The 17306-nt window shown below is 42.2% G+C and overlaps 2 protein-coding genes across 3 annotated transcripts; both read left to right on the forward strand.

Moving 5' to 3' along the window:
* Nucleotides 1-4536: 4536 nt before the first annotated feature.
* On the forward strand, nt 4537-10246 carry th (tyrosine hydroxylase). 2 transcript variants are annotated; one of them, XM_076089831.1, is made up of 14 exons: nt 4537-4620; nt 4915-4998; nt 5111-5314; nt 6109-6274; nt 6399-6487; nt 6614-6681; nt 6789-6839; nt 7471-7616; nt 7781-7916; nt 8642-8711; nt 8796-8852; nt 9056-9151; nt 9283-9416; nt 10087-10246. In XM_076089831.1, the coding sequence occupies exons 1-14, from the start codon at nt 4537-4539 to the stop codon at nt 10244-10246; spliced, it is 1545 nt and encodes a 514-aa protein (XP_075945946.1). The 2 variants fall into 2 exon arrangements, with proteins under 2 accessions (XP_075945946.1, XP_075945947.1); XM_076089832.1 differs by lacking the exon at nt 4915-4998.
* A 1381-nt stretch (nt 10247-11627) lies between these two features.
* igf2b (insulin-like growth factor 2b) lies at nt 11628-16745 on the forward strand. Its single transcript, XM_076089833.1, has 4 exons — nt 11628-12120; nt 13012-13162; nt 14900-15081; nt 16506-16745. Exons 1-4 carry the CDS (start codon nt 12046-12048, stop codon nt 16743-16745), a joined length of 648 nt encoding a protein of 215 aa, XP_075945948.1. The 5' UTR covers nt 11628-12045.
* Nucleotides 16746-17306: the final 561 nt, after the last annotated feature.

The following is a 17306-nucleotide window of genomic DNA, read 5'->3' on the forward strand; positions in this document are numbered from 1 at the left end:
AATCATTAAACAGGACATTTATTCTTGCAAGAAGGAGACAGGATTGAAACGCAAACAGGTTATGCTTCAAGTTGCTGCTCAAGGGTTTGTCTCTGAGTCTCTGATATATATGCTGAGGATAACACACAAGTGCGTTGGAACAGAATGATTTGCATAAAGTCTGGACATCGTTTGGACCCGTTTCTTTGATAATTCATTCTGTCAAGGGTCATTTTATCCTACTCTCGGAAGACGTAACGTTTGCAAATCAGCCTACATATATACTGACGTGAACACAATAGATTTACTATCTTCCCTTGACGTCCGGTCACAAGTAAACAAACAGATGAGATAGCCATTAAGAAAGACAACTAAGACCCTGTCCACACTACTCCGTTTCTCCTTGGATGCAGATTTGTCAAATAGAAACGATCTCCGTCCACACGGGAGTTTCAGCATCATTCTCGAGTTGATCTGCGTCCACACGGCAGCCGTCGAAGGCGGACAGCACGTGACCATTAACTACACTGGGCATGCGCGTGACGGTGTAAACAGGAAGTGAATTGCTTGCTTAGTTAAAAAAAAAAAAATACTCGCTCTGTCTCTCTCTCTCCAAATTTACTTTAACATCAACACTTACACATAAACGTTTACTAGATTATGGGTCCATCAATGTGGTCTCTCACTCGTTTCCTCCGTGTTGTTGATGTCTGTTCTCACTAGTAGCTCTGAACGTCATGTCCGCCTAGCTAGCTTCTAAGCTAATTTTAACATTACCGCCAATGGAGAAATGCTAACCGCGATTAGCATTACAGCGGTGCGGGTCTATCTCTCTCACATCAAATTTACTTTAAAATCAACACTTACACGTAAACGTTTACTAGAATATGGGTCCATACATGTGGTCAACACACGTCTCTCACTCTATTCTGCTCTTCCTTTGTGCAGGAAAGCTTAGCAGATCGCTAACAGTAGATCCGTGAAATAAAGACCATGGAATCCATAGAAGAGTTTCAAGACTTCAGTTTGAATCTTTATTTGTAAAACTGTGGAAGCACAATATGAAATATGGCTTTACGAACTGTCCCTATACACATTACACGAATACAAAACAACAATCCATGATATAGCCAGCATGTAACATGTCCGCCTAGCTAGCTTCTAAGCTAATTTTAACATTACCGCCAATGGAGAAATGCTAACCGCGATTAGCATTTAATACAACACAAATGTTATACTAAACACGCGAATAGAATATATCTACGTACATATTTTCATGCTCCATAAATACATACTTACAGACTAAGGTCTCTCAAGGCTACCAAACGGAAGAAGTAAAACGTTAGAGCAGCATGTCTTCTCATTAGAATCTAAAAACAATGAGCTGCTCATTGTTCTGTCTCATTGAGCTGCTCAATGAGCCGGCGTGACCCGGTCACGCCGCTCGCTAATCACTCCAATAACAGCTGCTTCCTCCACAGAAATGCAGACTTTTACTGCATAGCTGCTGCAGCAAGCTTGCAATTAGTTATCCATGTTGAAATGAATCGCTGGTAGCCCAGTTTGTTTTCTTCCGGGTACGGGTCATGTGATCGTGAGTGTGACGAATCAGGGACGGAGACGTCATGGTTGCCAAGAACCAATCCAGTAGCGAACACGGGTGTGGGCGTAATTTTTTCTAAGCACATCCGTATCCGACCGTCCACACGCAAACGCAACCCCGGAGTTCTCAAACACCTCCAACCTCGCCGGAGTTTTCAGATCCCTCCGTTTAGGGTGCTCCAAAACTCCGGCGTAGTGTGGCCGCTCAGTGTAAACGTAGCAAATACGGAGTAAAAACGGAGTAGTGTGGACAAGACACAACACAGCTGAGAAAGCTTGTGTGACGATTGCTTCACACAAGGACACAGACTTTATGGAATCAACTGCCTAGATTACAGTGGCTAAACAAAAACATTATTTAAGTTCTTCCAACAATAATTCGCAAAAATATAACATTTCAATTTCAAATGTAGGGTAATAGTAGAAATTGCTCGTAGCAAGGCTGAGGCAGCTAAAAAGTTTCCTCATCAGTCCTTACTTCTGTACTTGGACAGTATCTTAAACATTGTCCTATTCAAAGCTCATGTCATCTGAGCTAGTTTTTGTCATTCTCATGTTCATCTCATTTGTCATCAAAACCCCAAATATCAAAGGAAGTTAATGGTAGCAACATTAACTGATAATCAAAAAACAAACCCACTCAAGTCAATTGTTGTGCATAAAGTTCAGGAATTGTTACACCGCTACTAATGAATCTTACTGTGGAGAGTAAGCTAATTCAAACAAACTTTTACATCATTGTGTTTTTATTTATTCAACAGTGAGACAGAGATCTTTAGCGATAACCTTGTAGAGGAAAACATTAGAAAACAATGATTTTTAGAATTTTGGACACCAGATCTTAGTTAGAAAGAAATAGTTTGAAGAGTAGCAGGGAGTTGAGAGTTTAATTGAATGAAATGAAATAATTAGAAAGTGAAATATCAAGTAGAATTTGGTTTGACTTTTAAGCATGGCTTATAGCTTTTACAATTTAAAGGTCCTTATTCCTTATGGAATAGTTATGATTCACCAGCATAATGTGGGACACAAGTCTGCTGATTACAGCCAGCTGGGTCGTCTGGGTGACGGTGTCTGATGTTAAGTACTGAAACACCTGATGACCCCCAATCCATCACTGACAATGAGTCCAGGTTGAACCACAAGATGTACCAAAGAACTAATATTTTGAATTGTCACCTGGACATGCACTGACTCACGACACTAGACTGCCCCTCTCCAGAAGATCAGGAAAGCTTTCTTTCTGAGCGATTTCCACTTACCAGTAATAAACTGGGCTGAAAGCAGACATTTGGAGGAAGGAGAATGAGTGGTATAAGTTTATCTTGATCGTGATTCAACGTGTAGTTGTGCATGTCCTCCCTCCGACAGACAAAAATCTGGTTGAAGTTGAATCAACCTGTGTTGTGTACAATCTTTAAGTCTCTTGTGTGATGTATTCTTTTTTCCTGGACTCACTTAGTAGATATTCAATTTTGTAACAAAGACGTTGTTTGTTTGTTTTAGTTACGAATGCATTTGAAATGGATAGTGTTTTCTGGCTGTTTTAACATGTCTTATTTCAATCATTTTTAAATTATTATGGCAGCAAATTCAACAACTTCATCAACCAGAGGAGTCATTTGTAAAAATATGAATTGCTTTAAAAAGATATTAAACCACTTGAAAGACATAGATGGAACAAACCATAAAATTGATAATTATTCCTCGAAATAAATGTAAATCTTCTGCCTGATGTTCTTTTATGTCACACCACTTTCATAAAAAGGGTAAGATAAAAAAAAAAACACAACCATGCTTCATTTCTAAAGGGTAAATATACCCATTTACTCTGTTTCCATGCAGAAAACAGGCTTAAACAAGGTGGAAAGGTGGTTTCTATCTCATTGCCTGTTTGGATTATCATTCTTTCTTCATACTCACTCTGTCGTCCCACAATGAAGAACGGAGCCATCCTTGTCTGTGCCTGGGGCTACGTCAGTGCTCTTTAGCATTTTCAGCCTCTGTGTTCCTGCTGGGGGAAGAGTCTGGGGCCCATTTGCCTTCTCTGAACCCATCAAGATTGGTGCTGTGGCAGCATGATCTCAATGTGGCAGCATGGGACCAGAAATCAACAGATAATTATTTTATCTCTGCTCGCCGGTGGGCACTGTAGATCAAGTCCTCAGACAAACAACAAATTCACTTGATGTGGTTGTTGCTGAAGAAGGACACAGAGTGGCCCAAACAACAAAACAATGTCGAGCTCTCTTGTCCCTTTCAAATCTAATTTGTGAAGTGCTGTGGAGATTGGATTGAGCTGATAAAGTGACTTAATTTTCCACAGCTGACTTTTCTCTGGTCTAACCTTTATGTAAAGCCCTGAGGTCAAAGCTGTAATTATTGTCTGAAGATGACGAGTGTATCCAACTTCACTTTATGTAAATGTTAATCATATACACATACAATATCAGAACATGAATTAAGAAAAATAACGTATTGTTATTTAATCTATACTAAACTGTATCAAGAACTTACGCAGGTTAACTTATTAATTTTATTTAAAAAATAATAAAATATATAAAAATCATAATGTAGCCTACTTGAGGTTGTTAATTACAAATATTGTAAATTCAACACCACTAACTGTGACTAACAAGAGGAAAATGCTTCAACTTAAATCCTGTGTGTGTGTGTGTGTGTGAAGGCTTTCCATAAGGTTTACTGTATATAGATGGCTCCAGGTTGAGATGTGTCTGATTGATTAGGCTACAGCGGGATTTGCGTGTTTGACGTCAGAAACTGCAAACAAATGACCCCATAAAAAGAGGGACCCTGCCTGAAAAAAAACGGAAAAGCTCTGAGCGCACAGCTGAGCCTGACAGGTCTAGGGATCGCCACAACTACACTGCCACTTCAGTCAGTCGCACTTCGACACCCGCACAAAGACGATATAGAAGACTTCTGCGCCTGAAGATGCCCCTTTCAAGCAGCTCCACATCCTCCACAAAGAGCATCCGCAGAGCAGCATCCGAGTTGGAGAGGTCTGACTCCATCACGGTAAGAAATAAAACTAAACTTGAAATGACAGGTATAAATCCGACGTATTTTTAGATTAAGTTATAATGAACAATCTGCAATTGTGTTTCGGGTGATATGTCTAAATTATATCCAGAGAACCACCAACAACTGTCATATTGCTGAGGTGACCATTACCATTGCTGAGGTGACCATTACGCAGCGGTGATGCCTGATGCACAAAATTCAAAAAGAAAAAAAACCATGTTACAATTAACAGCTTAAATCAGCTAAAATGTGTGATATGGCAGCTACTCAGTCTTAGCTGTGTCGTAGGTTTACCTTGACTGCATTGCTGTTCTAATGCGCATTTGGAGATGTAAGGCACTCCCATCAAATATCCAAAGAGATATCCAAAAGGTAAGAACATCTAAAAGCAGTTTTCCCGCTTTGCTGTTGTGTCTGCGTGCTCTGACAGTTAAATTAAAACACAAGCAGTACACGCAAGACTTTGGTTTCTCTTTTGGAACAGTCTCCAAGATTCCTCGGTCGACGGCAAAGCTTGATTGAGGACGCGCGCAAAGAGAGGGAAGCCGCCGCTGCAGCGGCAGATGCTGCAGAGGCCAGTGAGCAGATAGTGTTTGAGGAGGACAACGGAAAAGCGCTGCTCAACCTTTTCTTCACTTTGAGAAACTCCAAGACACCTGCACTGTCGCGGACACTCAAGGTTTTTGAGGTATTGTACTTGTTAGGTTACAATAATGTATTTGTTTATTCGAAAGCAACACTTTTGGCAAAAAGGGGTGTAGAGGGTATAACTCAAGCACGCTCTATTAAGAATTGATACGGTCTAACTCATAATTGAATAAATGGTTAAAAATAATTTACTAATAATTTACTAATGCTCTAAATGTCAGTTAATGAGATCATCCATTAGTCCTATTTTTTGAGTTGCTGTGAAACTAATCTAAATGGGTGGTGATTCTTGTCTTCTTGGAGAAAATGCAGTTTTCAAATTCACAAGTTAATCTGCATATGGGTTTCTTACTCTCTGAAAAGCCATCAAGTCTGTAATAAATGTTAATAAATCAAGATGTTCAGATGTTCTGTAGCCCTTTTTCCATGAGGTAAGTACTCAATTCGATTTAAGGCTAATGGTATTGTAGTCTGTTTATACAGAATATAAAAAAGTAACATAACCTCTTTTGGGGGCGGTGACTATTAGGAAGCATAACCAAATTGAAAAATGTTATTTTCAAATCCTCTCAATTTTATGTTAGATATTTCAGTACTAGTATTGTATGTGTTAAAACAATATTTTTTGATTTTGTTTAGCTTACCATTCTAGAAAATTGTGCGTATTTTTACTTTGTCACGCAGCTAATAACCATGTCAGAGGTGCCTCCATGCACATTTCCCAAAGACTGTTCAACATTTAATATGGACATGCTTGTCTGAAATACTGTGCCGCATAATTCTCATCCGGCACCGCAGCAGGAGTTACATTTAAGTGTGTTAACTGTCTTTCAGACATTTGAAGCTAAGATTCAACATTTGGAGACGCGACCATGTCTTAAGCTCAAGGACAGCCTGGAGTACTTTGTTCGCTGTGAGGTGCACCTCTCAGATGTTAGTACGCTCATCAGCTCCATCAAGAGGAATGCAGAGGATGTTAAAACCACCAGAGAAGTCAAATGTAACCGCCTTTTGCTGCTTTTAGAAAACAACATTTCAAACATATTCAATATTTTTTAGAAGCAATCAAGAAAAAAGAAACGGCACTGAACTGAACTTGGCCATCTGTTTCCTTTTCCCTGTAGTTCATTGGTTCCCAAAGAAAATAGCAGATTTGGACAAATGTCATCATCTGGTCACGAAATTTGATCCAGACTTGGACCAAGACCATCCTGTAAGTCATTACTTTTCCAGTAGCGTGTTTAAGGGGAATTGTCAATATTAGGCTGGTTATGTTGTTGGACCAATATTTAATGACACAGAAAATGTGATCAGTGTTTGATATATTTGATTTGAAAAGGGCTTCACAGACCCTGCTTACAGGCAGAGGAGGAAAATGATTGGAGACATCGCCTTCAGATACAGACAGTGAGATACAGTCTTTTACCCTAATGGAGCACAGGCCATCCATAATAAAAAAGAATAAACACTAACAGTTGATTATTCCTGATACATGTGTACATGTTTGTCCACAGTGGGCAGTTGATTCCCAGAGTGGAATACACAGAGGAGGAGATCGGCACATGGTAAGGGCATGCTCATTTAAAACTGTAGTTAGAATGTGAAACTTAGACCACCAAGCACAACATCTAATTTTACACTGGAAACAAATCGTCGATTGTTTTTTCAAACGAGCAGTTTACCTCCCTGCTGTTTCAATATCAGAGCATCGTTGTGTCCATTCACCCCCACTGAGTCAGTATCATCTTGTTTCTCAGACAGCTGCATATGATTTGTCTTTCATGGGTATTTTGGGTGAATAAGTTACAGATGGAGGGCGCTATCGAAGCAGTCTAGACACACAATGTATCAGGGAGCTGAGAACATGTGATTTGACACATCCAAAGATTTATGACTCCATAAAAAAACATCATCCATAAATAATAACACATTTATGATAAATATACAGTACATGTTCAACAAAAAGTCAAACCAAAGTGCTTTACGTAACTTAAAAAAGCATTACAAAATAATACAAATAAATATAAAATAAAAGAATGGCTACATTTAAATATCCAATTAAAGAGGACAATACAATTACTGTACTTTAAGATAGTTAAACTAGATTATTTTTAGGGTATTCCATACTGTTTTATGTTTGAGAAGCTTTTGCTTGAAGAAAATAAATCTGAATTATGTTATTATATCCCTAATTAGGAGGGAAGTCTACTCAACTCTGAGAGACCTGTATATCACCCATGCCTGCAGTGAATACCTCGAGTCCCTCCGTCTGCTGGAAAGGTATTGTGGGTATAGTCCAGACAACATTCCCCAGCTGGAAGACGTGTCATGCTTCATCAAAGGTAAAAATGGGATACCAAACGATGAAGAAATGTTTAGTCAATACACCCTCCCTTGATTCTCTCTTTGTGTCTCTTTATCTCCCACCTCCTGAACACACACACACACACACACACACACACACACACACACACACACACTCACACACACACACTCACACACACAGAGCGTACAGGGTTCCTGCTGCGTCCAGTGGCAGGTCTGCTCTCAGCCAGAGATTTTCTGGCCAGTTTGGCATTCCGGGTGTTCCAGTGCACCCAGTACATCCGTCACGCTTCCTCCCCCATGCACTCCCCAGAACCGTGAGTATGACTGCGGCTCCTCTCCTCCTGCTCATCGCATCACATCCCATCCCACATTTTGGCATTTTGCCATATATGTGCTATCAATGGACCTCCATAAGCCTCCTGCCCTTCGATCACTGTTGTTTCTTGGCTTTTTCCTCACTCTGTCTCTTAATTCAGCTGAATGGAACTATATTGGAATGGCATTTTGATCAAAAGCATGTTGCCAAAGTATGCGCACAAACAAACTGACAGCACAACATATACAAACAACTTGTGAATAAAAAAGCAAAACAACAAAGAGCATAGAATGAAACAAACAGAAATGTAGATCAAGTTAGAACTAACCTTTGATTTAGAAAAAGAATGACAGCAAAAATCAATTCATTTTAATATATATGAATTCAAATTAAAAAGCTATCCTATGTAGAAGTAGGTATATTTATCTTCTGGTTATCTGTTTTCAGTTTAAGCTCACATTTTGAGGGAAAAAAGTAAAGTCTGGATGTTTGATGCTATTCAGTTTCTGTTCAGTCCGAAGAAAACTCAATTCTGTCTTCCCTTTTCTTGTTTGCACATAATTGTGTTTCACTCTGTAACCATTGTTGTGTAATCTAACCAGATTCAATCGCCAGTCTGGGATCTCAAAGTATATATTTAATTAAATTTATCAGGGTAGAGTTTTTTTTTCCAATGTGGAACAAATATGGTCCCAGTTGAATCTGTCTTTCTCTTTCTCTTAGTGACTGTGTGCATGAACTGCTGGGCCACGTCCCCATGCTGGCCGACCGCACCTTTGCCCAGTTTTCACAGGTAAATGGGAGGAGGGCCTAGCAGACTTATTTCCCATGCTGTGTGTGTATGTTTTGGTAACAATGTATTGATTATTTGCTGCAGAACCTTGGTCTGGCATCACTTGGGGCTTCGGATGAAGATATTGAGAAACTATCCACAGTAAGACACTCGTCCTCCAACACTGACAGAACTTAGGAACTGTATTAAAATGGTTGAGGGGGAGAGAGAGAAAACAAAAAACACTTTTGTACAGTCCCTTATCCCTTATCTAAATAACATCCAAATATTATAAATAATGAATTGATTGTCCACCCTAATATCCTTCTTTTTCTCTGTCACTCTCTTTCTGTTTTTCCCATCAGTTGTACTGGTTCACTGTCGAGTATGGCTTATGTAAACAGAATGGGGAGGTGAGGGCTTACGGAGCTGGACTGCTCTCCTCTTATGGAGAGCTTGTGGTGCGTTCCTCCATGTTTTCTCTGCTTGAAAATTAAATCTTTCCCTGATTGAAAAACAAAAAAATGCAACAATCACAGCCAACTGAGCTGTCAGCTAAGTCTCCATCTTTTTCCTATAACTTTTAATCCAGCACTCACTGTCTGATGAACCAGAGACAAGGCAGTTCGAACCAGAGGCTGCAGCAGTGCAGCCTTATCAAGACCAGACGTACCAGCCCGTCTACTTTGTTTCTGAGAGTTTTTCAGATGCCAAGGAGAAATTCAGGTACTGAACCACACCATGTTTTCTTGTTTGGACCCGCATGTAAACACACAAGAACACACAGCGACAAAGAGAAGAAGAAAAACAGCAAAAAGAGAGAGGGGGTTATGTAAGGACAAGGTCAGAGAACAGCCAGTCAACCCTTGAGGGCACCGAGTGTTGTAGGTCAGCCATAGCAGCCAGGAGACAGCTGTTACTAATGTAGTGTTTCTTACCGAGGAAAAACGCTGGAGTTTTAGTTGGCAAACAGATCAAATGTTGCCTTGCAAAACAAGTAGTGTAAGTGAGTGTTTTGACAGCATTTGGTCTCTAGTAGAGTACAGCACATGACATCCCTGCCACGCTAGATGAGAAAATATCAACATGGGAATGATTATAAAAGCGTGGTAAATATGAAACAGAGCATATTATAAATCTGTGGGTAGTGAACGTCTTATGTTGTGCTGATACAAGCAGGATATGCTAGGATTACGCGTATACATAAACAACAGGACACACTACAACTGGGTGAATGTTTTCTGGTCAATAAAAAGGTTGGTTTCCACTAGACGAGTGATATATTTGGGTTTTAAATTCTCAGGCGGGCCAGCTGTAATGTATTCGCTCATGAAGAGCTTAAAGATGACTTTGACTTGTTTAGGTCTCACTTTGCTGTTTTTAAATCTTTGACAAGGGGGTACGTGGCCGGTATCAAGCGTCCCTTCTCTGTGAAGTTTGACCCGTACACCAGCAGCGTTGAGGTGCTGGACAACCCGCTGAAGATCCAAGGAGGCCTGGAGGGTGTGAAGGATGACCTTAAGATACTGACGGATGCCCTCAGTGTTTTGTCATGATGACGCCTCTGTCTGCGACCGCCCTGCTGTTGTCTGCTTCCTCTCCGCTGAGACGTCTGACGTGTGATCAAGACCAATGTGTTCATATTTCTGTGCTGTACCTCCAGTATGATGCTGTTTCTGATGAGTTGTTGTTTTGCCGTCGCTGGCTAGTTGCAACCATTAAAACCTCAATACGCAGTGCAGGCAAAGTTTCCAAAGATGTTAAACGTCTCGCTGGGTGAAATTATTGGGTTTTACAGGCTGGGCCATTCATGCTTTTAAAGCAACATGTGATATAATGAATGTATTTAAAGAAAACTAAATGAAAAAAAGAAAGAAACACAATAGTAAAATATAGATTCAAATGTATATTTAGATTATATTTATTTTATTTAGAAAGATCTGTTGTGTTAAAGGCTTTATTTTCCATATATGCGATATCAGTATTTGAGTATTGGTCTACTTCTAAATGTGTTGATTTGTCTGGTTTTATGCTGTTTTGTCTTGCACGTTATATGCATACTAAAATAAATATCAAAACATACTTTCCATTTAATGTACTGTTGATTACTGCTCGAGTAAAAATATTCTATCAAACAAATTAACATTTTGCTGTCATATTTACATATTTTATAAAGGTTATAGTCCTTCAACGTTGTATATACATAGTTTACACATATTCCTTGATAATCTGTTCATCTCTCATGCTTCAGACTAACATTTAATAGTGCTGGGCTACATCATAGTTGACGTTTGACTGCCACAAGAGGGGGCAGTCCAGCAGGGTGTACCTGCCTGCAGAGATGCCCTCCCAACTGCTGGAAGCTACAAGACAAACAAACAGATGTTCACTACGCGGACCACTAGGTGTCAGTCTAAGGCTGAAGACATGTCCAGCTCCTTACCTTCTGCAGAAGCCACACTTATATAAGGGAACCCTCAAACTGTTTTAAAAAGAAGGAAACTTTCTCATATGTAAAATTACAATTATGTAGCTCGATGAGGGCTATGCAGCCACTCTGTCTTGGAGCATCTGTGCAACATCTGGATGGACCTTTTTCTGCTGGACATTTAACATGCGAGTGACGCATTGATTGACATTTGTTTTGTTAATACCATGTTTTTGTTTGTGAAGCATCATATGTTTCCTTCAGAATTCACAGTGACCAAAGACTTTGACACTACTGCACCAGTCAGTGACACAGCTGCTGCATCCTCCTCCTGCCTTCAGCTAGGATAAACTGACTAATCAACCTTCACTCAAACACATTCGACCCCGGTGAATGAAGTCTACATTTACACCTGAGTCAGAGGAAAGCCGCAGACCCTGGCCACAAGGCTTCAACTCTGAATGTTAATCTTAATTACAGCAGGGTGGAGGCATTGACATTTTCCTTGGAGTCTGAGGAATTACGTCTATTCTTGTTCAGTCTGCGTCCTGTGTGTAAACATTGTGATTGTAGGTTACAGTGCGTAAACGTGGAAAATGCCTATGGAATTGTTCCATATTTTGTAACTCTCACTCTCTCCCTCTCTTTCTGCTTTTGATTTTTCTCCCTTTAAGCACTTTTCCATAAAACGTCTCTGGACCATTTTTTTTTTTTTTACCAGTGGTGAAGAGGAGGAGCAAGGGGTGGGGTGGGTGTAAGGGGCGTGTTTTGGTATATAATACTTCTCCCTGAGAAGTTTTGCCTGTCGCCTGGTCTTTGGGACAGCCTCTCACACATCATCTCTATTGCCGCAGCAAATGGGAAACTAACTCACCTGCAATCTCATCAACCAAATAACCCACAACATTTTGACTACTGCCAACTGACATGGAGACCCAGAAAAGACACGGACACCACTCACTTTGCCACACCTGCCGGAGAACGGAGATCAGCCGAATGAAGGTAACCATAGGGAACAACTAGTTTTATACTCTCCGGTTGTTCTGCCCGGGTATTGAAAAACATCAGCCAAGGTTATAACCGTGTTTTGTTGGCTTAATTAAGAAAAGCGCCTCGGGTTGACCAGATGCATTGATCACATCATTTTTGTGTGCAATATGAGCAACCGGACATCTCTTAATTTGCATGCAACAAAGAAAGTTCAAAAATGCAAGAATGACATGGAGTGCGCCTAAAGCTTTGAAGCATTTGTGCAACAGGTTGCCTGCCAGGATAGAAGAAAAAATGAGTTGAGAGATATTTTATTCTTCTCTCGTCTGGATGGTACGCCGTTTGCTGGACTCGGAGCAAACAGCTGGTATATTTGTCGGTAGATAGGGGGCGGTAGTTCTGAGGGTCAGTGAGCTCACCAAAGGGTGAGCAAGGGGAAAATATATGCTGAGTCTGGCTTTTCAGATAGTTAACTATTGAGCAGCCGGTCTTGCAACTTCTGGGGACTTGTGTAAGAGTGTGAACGAGAGAGATACTGTCTACTTTTTCCTCCAGAATAAGCAATTCTCTCAGGTGCAACACAGTAACATTGGCTGGTAATAGTTCCAGGGGGAGGGCGATACACATTTTTCATAATTTGTCGCACGCAATGGGCTTTTTCTGAGTTAGTAGGTCAATCAATACATAGGGGGGGGAAGCATTCAACACTGGAAGTCTTACATCTTTTACACGCATCCAAATGTGAACGTGTGAAGAGTGGATCCTCTTAAATCACGCTGAAAGGCAACATCTGGCTGTCAGCTGAGATTTTTTTGGTATGTCATCACTTCTTAAATGTGTGGTCGCATTTGTTGGTCCAGTGATTTATTCTTCAATGCGTCTGTGTGTGTGTTTTTTCTGCAGGTCAAGAAGATGTCTTCGTCCAGTCGCGCGCTGCTGTTTGCACTGGCCCTCGCGCTCTACGTTGTGGAAATAGCCTCGGCAGAGACGCTGTGTGGGGGAGAGCTGGTGGACGCGCTGCAGTTTGTCTGTGAAGACAGAGGCTTCTATTTCAGTAGGTTTCAAACCGGCACAAGTTTGCACAACGGGCTGCACAGACGCAGTTTCGCTTTTTTATGTCCCTCTGTTGAGTCTCCCTGTTGTTCGTTCGCACACATCTGTTTGGATAGCTGAGGCTATCGCTCTGTCTGTGGCTATGTGGTGCATGTTTGGTATTTTTCCTTCTCATGCACTCGGCACACGCACACACACACTCACTGACTGAGAGCCAGAAGAGAGAGAGAGAGAGAGAGAGAGAGAGAGAAACAGTGTGTGTGTGTGTGTGTGTGTGTGTGTGTGTGTGTGTGTGTGTGTGTGTGTGTGTGTGTGTGTGTGTGTGTGTGTGTGTGTGTGTGTGTGTGTGTGTGTGTGTGTGTGTGTGTGTGTGTGTGTGTGTTTATGGCCAGCTGAGTGTCTCAAGACCTCGTCCGGGCTGCTCTGCTGAGTGTGTGCATTCTGCCGACAGCGCTTACCTCTCATTGCATATAAAAGGAACGGCACGGCGAGCTGTGAAGGCACACACGACGCAGCGCGACACAATGGGCCGCTTGTTTACCAGTAAAGTAATAGCACCCCAAGAGGCATACCAGTCACCTCAGCACCAGTGTTCCCAGGCCAGGCAAACACACTGATGATTGGGGTGGGTGGGGGGGTGTTTTCGATGTCAGGTTAAGATTATTGCTTCCACTGTAGTGATGGTGAGGATAGATGAAGGTTAAGAGGACAGATCATTAACGTAAATTCTGATTATTGCTTCCATTGTAGTGATGGTGGGGATAGATGAAAAGCCTTTTGCGAATGCATTGTGGTGGTTGTTAATCCTCAAATGGATAAGCTTCTGACTGCACAGTGTTTGTGACATACATGAGTTCACCTTCCTCTGGTATGTCTCCAGCAGAGAACCCCCCCATCCACCCCCCATGATGATATTGTCCCACCCCCTGCTTTTCACCTTTGACAGACAGGCAGCTTCTTTGTGTGCTGTCTGCCACAGAAGCTTCTCCCCAATCAGAAAGATCATTATCCAGTTTAGGCCAACATAGATGTGCTCCCTCCTCCTCCTCTTCTCCTTCTCCTCCCCCTGGATCACCCTCTCTTTCTCTCTTGTGTTCCTCTTCCTGCAATCAACTCTAGCCTTCCCTCTCATGAGATTTGGGCACAGGGCTTCAAACAAGGCCTTTATTGGTCGCGGATAGTGTTCCCCTGTGCAACATGCTAACCCTCCACCCCCTCACCTTATTCTTCCATACCTTTTTCTCCCACGTCTTCACTCTCTCCCTCTTTTGTTTTCCATTCTTTCCCTCTGTTTTGACCCTCACACACCCTCTCACTCTCTGCACTGATCTCCTTTCTCCTATTTTCTCCCCTCCTCTGCCCCTCCTCTCTCCCTTCTCATCCTCTTTATCTACGCTGACTTGACAAAGGACAAGGTCACACAAGAGTTTCCATTTTATGTATTTGCTCACCCAAAGGTCTGTCTGAGAGCTTAGTTGTCTGTCTCCATCACTCTCTTTTGGTGTCTACTTGTGTATTCACTCATTAAAGGACTTCCAGATAGCCCTAATCAGATTATCCTACAAACAACAAGATTTGTTGCAGTTGGTCATAGATTACCTTTTATCCTCTTTGCTTAATGGACCGCTATGATTGTCCAAGTAATCTTGCGAAAACAACCCACATTCATTACTGATGCCAGGCCTGAACCCCACCCTCCTCACGGCCTTTCCTCATCCCTTGTTGTGTCTTTCCTCAGGTAGGCCAACCAGCAGGGGTAACAACCGGCGCAACCAGAACCGTGGGATCGTAGAGGAGTGTTGTTTCCGTAGCTGTGACCTCAACCTGCTGGAGCAGTACTGTGCCAAACCCGCCAAGTCCGAAAGGGACGTGTCGGCCACCTCTCTGCAGGTCATACCCATGATGCCCGCACTAAAACAGGTACGTTTCGAAAGCAACAACAACAGGCCAGTATGGGAAACAATTCCAATCCTGGTCTCTGTCTTTTCTCCATTCACCTCTGAGCCTCACCCCTATGCCCCTGACAGACAGAAACCCACACAGAGACAGGTTTATCTTGTTAAAATGGTCATTGGTAAGCAGTTAACCTCCATGCAAAGTGCTGCGCTTTGCGGAAAACGTCAAGACAGTCACAGCACATCATATTACGAAAAAAGGCAGTCATACTCACAGACTTGTGTGTTTGAGAAAGAAAGTGCGTGTTTGTGTTAGAGAGAGAGAGAGAGTCGATGAGACGTTAGAGACATCTGTCCTGTAACAAAACAGTGTGTGGTTATTAGTCACGGAACAGCAAGCTTTCCGAACCTGGCATGCATTTTGATCTAGTCAAAAACACCTGACCTGGCCGGCAGAGCCTCTCTGAAATATGTCACAGACATGCAGGGAATCATCAAAGAGTTTCAGGTCTTTTCACTGCGATCACAAGACTGAGCGATGGCTGCTTTCCAGGTCTCTTCAAATCCCTTCTGACGAGGCTGGAAAGATTTTTATAATGTTTCTGCTTTGACTTGTTAGAAAATCAGTATCAGTATCAGTAACATGGGATTGCTAGTGACGTAAACAAACAAAAAATAATAAATACTGCAAATATCCAGAGGAAAGAAATGTACCCTTCTGAATTGCAAAAAAAAGAGGCTGCAAGGGAATTGGTTAGGACATGTCCCTTGTTTGTGTGGGCAGGGAGAGTTGATGGGTACAGCCTGCTCTGAGGGCCAGCTGTTCTTTGGCTATTGAACAGGCCTGGAGTGAATGAAGGGGGATAAACACTCCTCAAGTGGCAGGACCAAAACAAGCCATTCATATGGAGCACTGGCTACTCACGCATAAATTCTAGCCTCCCTGCTACCACTCCCACTTTGTCTCAATCTGTGGTGCTCAGCACAACACTTAACTCTATTTAAAAGAGTTTGCTGTGTAAGAATAGAGGTTTTGATATGACAATGTGTTTATGTGGCGTTTCATTCGGTCTGTGGAGGTTAGACAGTTCAGCGGGTCTTTGGGTGAACGACGTGCTCCTCATATGTATATGAGGCGGGTGGCCGCCCTTCCCTTTGACAGTATGTTAAAGAGGCTGAACTTGGAGCTTGGTGACTGCTTCTTTCAGTCTAGGAAGCCAAAACAAGGGCAAAAAGTTGAAGGCAATGCAAGTCTGTTATGACGCTCTGCGCTATAAGAATGACATTTGATTTCCATTTGACTAGCCCAACAATGACAGATTGTTTTTACAAAAATAAACAAGGCTTTCCTCCATTGTAATGAGCACTTTCACTGTATGTTATCACAACTAATGAACTGACTCCCTGTTTTCCCATTTTCCTCTATTTTTTGCCTGCACGCCACAATAGGAAGTCCCAAGGAAGCAGCATGTGACCGTGAAGTATTCCAAATACGAGGTGTGGCAGAGGAAGGCGGCCCAGCGGCTCCGGAGGGGTGTTCCCGCCATCCTGAGGGCCAAAAAGGTTCGGAGGCAGGCGGAGAAGATCAAAGCCCAGGAGCAGGCAGTCTTCCACAGGCCCCTCATCAGCCTGCCCAGCAAACTGCCTCCTGTCTTGCTCGCCACGGACAACTATGTCAACCACAAATGAGCCCGCTGCCAGCCCTTTGCACAGACAAGAGTTTGGAGGGAGAAAAAAAAGACTAGGGGATTATAGCTTTGTCTCTGACGTCATTTCTGTGGCAGCCCTCTTTGACCTCCCCTGCCCTGTCCGAGCCCACCAATCCCTCCCCCTGCTCTCATCCACTACTTCTTGACCCCGTGGCCCTTCTCTAATGCCCCCCTTAACCCAACCTACCCACCCTCCTCAGGCACACAAACATGCCTTCACATTCTTCCTGTCTGAACTCTTTCGCTCCCTCTCTCTTTCAGTCACTGACACAAAAGGCACAAACACAAACGATGAACAAAAAGTTAACAATTCGGCTGAATGCAATTCAGGTGGATCCTTAAGCAACAGAGAAAAGGGAAGGGAGAAAAGAAGATGAAAGAGATCTGTGGTTTGCAAGTGTCAAGAGGACACCCAGCGGAATGTTTTTTTGTCCTTGTTGAAGACAACTGAAAGTGAAGAGCAGCTTGCATGAAAGAATCCATTCCACATCATTTTTTCTGAGGCAAAAAGAAAATCTCTGTTAGTTCTTTTTCTTATTAG

This window comes from Anarhichas minor, unplaced genomic scaffold (assembly GCF_050575085.1).
Source record: "Anarhichas minor isolate MPS153535 unplaced genomic scaffold, ASM5057508v1 ptg000011l, whole genome shotgun sequence".
In the NCBI taxonomy this organism is placed as follows: domain Eukaryota; kingdom Metazoa; phylum Chordata; class Actinopteri; order Perciformes; family Anarhichadidae; genus Anarhichas; species Anarhichas minor.

Bases quoted from the DNA above. Each gene is read 5' to 3' on its own strand.
- th (XM_076089831.1), top strand. From the start codon at position 4,537: ATGCCCCTTTCAAGCAGCTCCACATCCTCCACAAAGAGCATCCGCAGA. The intron at 6,488-6,613 runs GTAAGTCATTAC...TGATTTGAAAAG, and splicing joins ACTTGGACCAAGACCATCCT to GGCTTCACAGACCCTGCTTA. The intron at 8,712-8,795 runs GTAAATGGGAGG...TATTTGCTGCAG, and splicing joins CCTTTGCCCAGTTTTCACAG to AACCTTGGTCTGGCATCACT.
- igf2b (XM_076089833.1), top strand. From the start codon at position 12,046: ATGGAGACCCAGAAAAGACACGGACACCACTCACTTTGCCACACCTGC. The intron at 12,121-13,011 runs GTAACCATAGGG...TTTTTTCTGCAG, and splicing joins CGGAGATCAGCCGAATGAAG to GTCAAGAAGATGTCTTCGTC. The intron at 13,163-14,899 runs GTAGGTTTCAAA...GTCTTTCCTCAG, and splicing joins AGACAGAGGCTTCTATTTCA to GTAGGCCAACCAGCAGGGGT.